This window comes from Acanthisitta chloris, unplaced genomic scaffold (genome assembly GCF_000695815.1).
Source record: "Acanthisitta chloris isolate BGI_N310 unplaced genomic scaffold, ASM69581v1 scaffold15488, whole genome shotgun sequence".
NCBI classification, from domain to species: domain Eukaryota; kingdom Metazoa; phylum Chordata; class Aves; order Passeriformes; family Acanthisittidae; genus Acanthisitta; species Acanthisitta chloris.
This window is the reverse complement of record NW_008688793.1, coordinates 29706-37209: the sequence shown is the minus strand read 5'-3', so window position 1 is coordinate 37209 and position 7504 is coordinate 29706. Positions and strand designations below refer to the sequence as shown.

Sequence of the window (7504 nt, the reverse complement as noted above, 5' to 3'; positions counted from 1 at the left end):
CTTGGGCCGGTGCTCCGCCGCCTCGCAGCGAGGGGACGCGGAGGCCCTGGCAGACACTTTATTCCGATGATTTCATTGGTCTCTACCCAGTGAAAACCTGAGTAGAAACCCCCAATCAGCACCGTTCGGTGCCTGCGATCCGTCGGGGAGAGAGGGCAGGAGGGAGCGCAGGTGTGCGGGTCTCGGAGCGCTGCTCGCAGGAGGAGCATCCAGGTCTTTCAGTTCTGTCTGCTAGACGGTTCTTGAGCACCTCCAGTGAAGGAGGTGTCCACGGACCGTCTGGATGCAATCCTGAGCCGTGTGCCCTAGGGTGGCCCTGCTCGGGTAGGGAGGTTGGACCAGATGTCTCACTGGAGTCCTTCCCAACCTCACCCATTCTGTTCCCGTTGCGTTTGGAGCCGAAAGGTGTGTGCCCAGGGCAGGAACCTCACACTGCAGAGCCGCCCCTGGAGCAGCCCAGCCCTGACGGGTTTGGCCTTTTCAGCTAACTTAAATCGCACAATGCTCCGTTTCCCCCATGAGAAACTGCAGGATTATGCACCAAATGTGAAGTTCCAAAGACCACATTTCCTCAAAGCACCCACATTTGCATTTTTCATCAAACAGTGGCTTTCTGACTGAAAATGCCCATGTTTAAGTTTTTCCTTCAGATATAATTTGTGGAAAATTTAAACAAAACTCCTTATCCTTTCATGGGCTCCATGGAAATGAATGTAAATAGGTTCTGGCTTGGCAGCCTGCAAAGAGTCTGACTGTTAGTGCTGTTGAAGCTCTTATTCATGTAAATAATCTTCATTAGTGCGTTTTACCATGAGTAGGTGTTACAGAACTGAGACTGGAAGATGTATGTCCTTCATGACAGATTGTCTCTTGTGGCATCACAGATGGAAAAAGGCACAATCTCATTGCTCTCTGAAGAGGGAGGAAACAGAATCACTACTGCGATGCTACTGCTGAGATAATCTTCAGGAGGAAGATTACCAATATTTCATTAAAACCACACAGAGCAGATGCTCTGCCTCTGTGTCAGGAACACCCTCCTGTCCCCATCATTACTTAGAGAAATAAACCATGTCTTAGCTTGGGGACGGGAGGGAGCAGCACGTGCATGCAGGAGCGCTGCCTGTGATTTGAGGGTGCCTGTAATTTTGTCAGCAATTTTCAGCACCACGCTGAGGGCTGAGAATGTAAACCAGAGATTTCACTGCACCCCTGTTGAAGGCGCATTTCTAGGGAGCCTCTAACTCCTGCAGAATTTAAACTCAAATTTAACACATTTACAACATTGGCGATCATGCAGAAAACCCCTGAGGTCCCAATCATCTCCCGGCTGCAAATCACTGTTGTAAATATTAACAACGAGCAAAAACTGAGCTCTTTTCCCCATCAGCACCAGAATGTGTCTCTGCATTTCTCACTCTGCAGACAACCCAGCTGAATGCCCTGGGGAGAGGTGTGTGGCCGGGCTGCAGTGGGGATGCCTCATGGGAGTGCCTGGGAAGAGAGCAGACTCATCAAATGAATCCTGAAGGTCTGCTGGAAGCCAGATGTCTGGTTCCCACTGCATGACAACGTGTTGATAATGGTTAAAAAATCACCACCTGCTCTCCTAGGCTACTGATAACAGTGGAATATGGTTACTGGTGGGACACATGAGCACAACTGAGCAAGTCACGAGAGTAGCTGGCCTTAACTCAGGCAAATAACACAATCATTAAGGTTGGGAAGGACCTCCAAGATCATTAAGTCCAACCTTTGACTGACTCCCACCATGCTCAGTAAGCCATATCACAAAGTGCCACGTCTACTCATTTTTTTGAACACTACCAGGGATGGTGATTCCACTACTTCTCTGGGTAGCCTGTGCCAATGCTTCATCCACTCTTCCAGTGAAGAAGTTTTTTCCTAATACGCAACCTGAACCTCCCCTGGAGCAGCTTGAGGCCATTTCCCCTTGTCCTGTCACCTGGTAGAGGAGGCTGATCCCACCTCACCACAACCTCCTTTCAGGTGTTTGTAGAGAGCAATAAGGTCTCCCCTGAGCCACCTCTTCTCGAGGCTAAACACCCTCAGCTGCTCCTTGTAAGGAGCTTTGTTGCCCTTCTCTGGGCACAAAATACTCATCATTATTTTAGGCTCAAAGGAACCCAGTGCCACATGGCTGTACTATGCCATAAATCCTCATGGTGAGCATTCTGCTAACATAGGTTATACCCTCTCAAGCTACACATTTCTCATGCTTTTAAATAAGGTAACTCAGCTACTCTGATGCAAGGGTGCACTAAGGTGACTCTGCTACGTTGGTGCAAGGATGCATTTATTTCCATATTTAAACCTCTGCATTATATTCTGTTCTCTATAACATTTTCTTCAAAGAACAATCAGTGCTAAAGTGTTTGATGAAATACTAAAGATGCATGTTGAAATTAGATGTTGGCCCAGACATGTTGCATCTTCAAGTTTTGCTTTTCTATTTATTCATTATCTATTATATCCTTAACACTTATGGAGTTTGACTATAATAGTTTGACTATTCTATTCATTACCTATTATATCCTTAACACTTATGGAGCTTTGATTGACATTTATTGTTTTGTTAGAAGATATTAAAAGTTAAATATGAAATGGCAACCTAGGAAATTAGTAACCTGCAAGTCTAACATGTTATTTTTTCATTTAATATGCTCAGCAATACTTATCTATTTTTTCCAAGAGCACTGAACCTTGTGGAGTTCCAATATGCTCATGTTAAATGAGGTTCCCTTTAAAACCGTTATTCTAGGCAACTGTGGGTTTTGAAAGGAAAAAGGAAAGCACACTCCAGACGATCCTTCCACAGCAGTTTTTCCTGCATTCATTTGAAAACCCAGACTAAAAAAATGCCTGTAAATCAATTAATTATATGACAACTTATGCCTATGATAGCTGGCCATAAACCTCACTTCAGCCATACAGCAGGTGGATAAAACTACCTGGAGCATCAGTGCCTGACTTCTACAGGAAGAAGTGCAATGGTAGACAAAGTTTCCTTGTATCATTTTAGTTGCATAGCATTTACTCCTGATGATTTTAGCACCACCTGTTGGGCACGGGATTCCTGCGGGGCCATCGCCGGGCCCGGTTCCGCGCCTCGGCTGCGGGCCCGGGCCCGGCACGGACAGACACCCACGGACAAACACCCACGGACAGACACACGGAAACGTAGGTGGGCAAAGTGTTAGCGCCGCCCCTTGAAAGAGGCCCGTGGAGCGCCTGAGCAGTCAGGCGGTAGCGTGGCCGAGTGGTCTAAGGCGCTGGATTTAGGCTCCAGTCATTTCGATGGCGTGGGTTCGAATCCCACCGCTGCCAAGCCGTTTTGCTCGCCCCGCTGTGGTTTTTTTTTTTCCTGCCTCCCGCACGGTCATTCTGGGCAAATCCAATTAGGTGTAGCTGCGGAAAGGGGATTATCCTCCCTGTGCGTCTTTTGTTTTAAAAATAACATGGCATAAACCTGTAATTCTGGCTGCTGTGCGTTTGGGTTAGTGGATACCTGGGGCGTGGGGCGTGGTGCCTGCCCTGGGCTGCGGGGATGGAGAGGATGTGTGAGCACTCTCACCCTTTCCAGAGTTTGCAATCTTTCCCTTCTCCCAGTCCGTCATTCCTCTAGATCTCATCCCTAATCCCTTCCCAACCTCTCTGCTTGCATCATGCCCCTGATTGTTCTCTCCCTACAGTACAGGTTGGAAGAGATGCAGATGGGAAGAGAATTTCTGTGATTAATTCCCACCAGGAGTGGCAGGTGGGAGTCGAACCTCCTGGACCACCTTTGCTCCAGGCCCATCTTAGCTGAACAGTACTTCGAAACACATAATGTTCACTCTAGCTGCTGCAGGGATTTGCTCAGCACAACTGCTGTGCTTTGGAAATGTGGTGAAAAACCTAGTTGTACATAAAGTTCAGCCAACAAGCAACTCAACACAGTTTATTGTTGTCCTCAATAACTACAGGAGTCAAAGGAAGCACAACCCATAGTGGTAGATTACTGTGACATAAATGCACTTAACTGATGAAACTTAGTTATTAACTTCTAATTTAACTAAAATACACAGTCTTGACTTGCAAAACCCTCTAGCTGCATGTACCCCTGAGGCTGTGAGTGCAGCTGGGTGCTCTGCCCCAGGGGCAGGGCAGGGAGCAGCATCAGAGGCACAGCACAGACTTCAGCAAAGTTTCGAGCACACTTTTATTTTCCCTCTCATGCAGTGATACAGCTAATTCACAAAAGAATTTCACACAGTGTGAACTCTCTGTACTGCTAGTGTGTGCTATTTGCAGCAGTCTGTGCTGGCTGTCCTTTGCCTGTCCCTCTGTTCCCCAAGGCAGTGAGTCATGCAGAACCTGTGGTCAATCTTCCTCTTTATTTCAGCCTTTCAGTCTTTTTTCAGTCATCACTGGTGCAGCACTGCAGCCTGGCTGTACCTCTTGTTCTTTCTGCAGGCTCTCATTGACTTCAGCAATCAATAAGGAAAGTTATTTTTTTTGGTGTGAAATAGAGGCAACAGTGTTGACTCTGGCGTGTTTTGGTCATTTGACCAAAATTGTTGACTGTGTTTTAATTTCTCATTTGCAGCTACTGCTATGTTATGATTTTGCTAGTAAATCTTAAAATAGCTGCCTGTTTATTGCCCTGGGGCCAGTAATTGTAGCGACTCAAATGATCCAGGTAGCAATGCTGTGACTGAGTATGTCCAGCTTATGCCAATCACTGTTGTGTTTCTTTAAAAAAATGCAGAACTGAAAGGCCGTCAAATTTTAAAGAAAGAAAGATCAAACTTAAGCTGACAATTAAAGAAAGCAAAACTTTGAGGAAGATGTGATGATTCGGAGCTTCTGGTCTGGATTTTATGTAATGGTCCACGGAGTCAGCAAACACAAACTTCCCTGGGCTGTAGCCCAGCTGGGCCCGTGCCTTGTCTATTCGAAACGTGTGAGTGGTAGAAATGTTCTGTACCTGCAGGGTGAAAGAGTCAACAGACAAAGCCATGAATGCACAGGCAAAGGGAACAAACTGTAGATGGTAGCAAAGACACAGTTAAAGGAAATTTAACATAAAAAAACCCACAACATTTTATCAATGTCCTCTCGACATGTCAAATCAGTTTTAACATTGTTCACTCTAAAGGAGAATCTTGAAAGCCTAAAGAGGCAGTGAAAGCTGCGAAGCAGAATCTGTAAGTCTTGAAAACATCCACAAAAAATGTTCTGCAAATGTTCTCTGGTTTGTGTACCCAAGGAGGCAGATCAAAGCCATCTCTTAGGCGCTGAAGGGCCCAGCCAGAGCCATACAGGATGTAGGCACGTGGAAGGAAGGAGCTGCAGCAGCCTCTGCCACGTTGCAAGCATAAACTCTTTTCAAAAACAAGCATAACATATTGCCTAAATTGTGCATGGTGCATGTATTTGCCTTGGAAACTGGAGGCTGAAGTAGTACTGGGTGGACTTTACTTTCTACTGACTCAAATTGTCCCTCAGTATTAACACATGTGTATCCCATGGGAATTAAGGGCAGTTTACAAAGACTTTACCTCATTTCTGGTCAGCAGTGGGGACAGTTCAAACAATGGTTTCAGCATCAGATGAAGGTATTCCATTACCATGGCTGCATAAGAAAAAATTTCTACTTGAGGTAAGAACAGTAAATGGCTTTGCTATTATGACTGTGGCATATCTCCTGCTGTAGACACTCATGGGGGATAATCACATACCTAAGAGCTCAGGGCACTAACTCAACAGGACTAATTGCTCCCAAGGGGTTGATTTACTCTTAATTCTTCAGTGAGCCCAGTTAGGGGGCTTGTGGGAAAAGGGTTTGGAGGGTTGGGCACATCTCTAGTGAAGAGATCATGAGACTTCACAAAAAATGTGGTGACAACAGAATATTCAAAGTTGGACCTGTTGGAGCTGCTCATGGGGGTTGGCTCTGGAGAGAGCATGAGATGCAGGAGAGCGAGACATTTACCCATGCACCAAGCAGATACTCTTCAGCATATTGCATGAAGTCATGGATTTTTACTTTTAACTTTTCATATCACAAAGTTCTACATCTGTTAAGTCCTACACAAAACCTGTTTTTGTGGGACGTAAAGAAAAGATGGTTCTGGTTTCAATATGCTGCACAGAGCTGAAATTCACACTCCTGCACACTCGATGAGCCCACAGCATGTTATTTTTATACATGAAAATGAAAATCGTGGGCAAATTAAAAAAACCCCACATTATATTACAGTTAGGAATGAGGGTAGTGTGAACAGGAAAGAGAAACGATGCTAAAACTTTTTACCTGATGCATAAACTAAGGAAGCAGGAACACGTATCCACGGCTTACTGCAGCCCAATTTTTCAAACTGAAAGAGATTTAAAAAACAGTGAAAAAAAAAGGAAACTTCAAACAAGTTTTAAAGTTTCAATGTCAAAGTTACTTGTGGAAATATTTACTGGTAAAACAGAAATTCTCTAATGATTGTTGTTACTGTTTTTCATTTTAAAGGGGATTCCAGTTAAATGTCACATGCAGACACTATGTAATTTTCAGGTGTTAGTCTTAAAAAAAGGGGAAAAATATAATCATTGATTGAAATGACATGTTGTGCTGATACCTATAATGACATATTTCTGGGTTTGAGCCTGCCATTAACAACAAAATGGTGTTTTGAAAAGGATGTATATTACAGACAAATACTTGAGATTTATATTTTTCATCCACCCAAAGCTGCTATCAGCTGCATGCCCCAAAGATGAAGCTAATAGCAGCTCAGCATGGGATGCTGCTGTAGATGGTTCTGTGGTCTCAGGGAAGAAAGTTGCTCTAAGGTAGTATTTGAGTTGGGCTTTGCTGCAGTGCTAATCACACTGAACTTCAAGCAGGAATTAAACCCCCATTCAGAGAGTTCCCTGTGGAACTCTCACACCCAAAGCAAACACACAAAATGGAACATGCACACAAAGGCTGGAGCTGCACACAGATAGAGAGATGAATGTATTTGGAGATTAGGACACAGCACACGCACAAGTGGAGTTAACCATTCGAAAAGGTTGGATTTTTCACCATCATTAATGAAATACACCTGGCCACTCTGTTAGAGAGGTAGAGAAGAGACAAGTTAGTAAAAATAACACTGCATATAGATTGGCCTATTTTTCTTTATCTCATTCCTTGTGAATAGCTTAAAGATAATACAGCCACCTAAAATATGTATGGATGTACATGCAAGTCACAAACTGTCTACGTGTGTTTCATCAGCTGCATTTTGTGTGCAATGAAATTGGTGGACAAGTGGTTTATGTGATTAACATGCCTGGGAGTAAGTGATTTACTACAGAGGTGCCTATGCTGGCTGTACAGAGACAGCACAAGCACTGGAGGTGGTGTTGGATCTCACTGGTGCTGCTGACACGTTCACCTAATGGTGGGACATGTTCTGCTCTGCTCACTGGAATCCATAGGGCTCCATCTAGGTAACCAAGG

At 44.6% G+C, this 7504-nt stretch overlaps 1 protein-coding gene and 1 non-coding gene across 2 annotated transcripts in view; one reads left to right on the top strand and one right to left on the bottom strand.

Annotated features, from left to right (window-relative positions):
- Nucleotides 1-3266: 3266 nt before the first annotated feature.
- On the top strand, nucleotides 3267-3348 carry TRNAL-UAG. Its single transcript has one exon. It is a non-coding gene; the product is annotated as a tRNA-Leu (tRNA).
- Nucleotides 3349-4741: 1393 nt separating this feature from the next.
- LOC103808391 (putative short-chain dehydrogenase/reductase family 42E member 2) overlaps nucleotides 4742-7504 on the bottom strand; it is a 10035-nt gene continuing 7272 nt past the window's right edge. The window contains exons 8-11 of the mRNA XM_009081173.1: nucleotides 7047-7112; nucleotides 6320-6383; nucleotides 5565-5638; nucleotides 4742-4990 (exon numbers count right to left, since the gene is read on the bottom strand). Of these exons, the coding sequence (XP_009079421.1) occupies nucleotides 4742-4990; nucleotides 5565-5638; nucleotides 6320-6383; nucleotides 7047-7112 (453 nt within the window). The remainder of the gene's footprint in view (nucleotides 4991-5564; nucleotides 5639-6319; nucleotides 6384-7046; nucleotides 7113-7504) is intronic.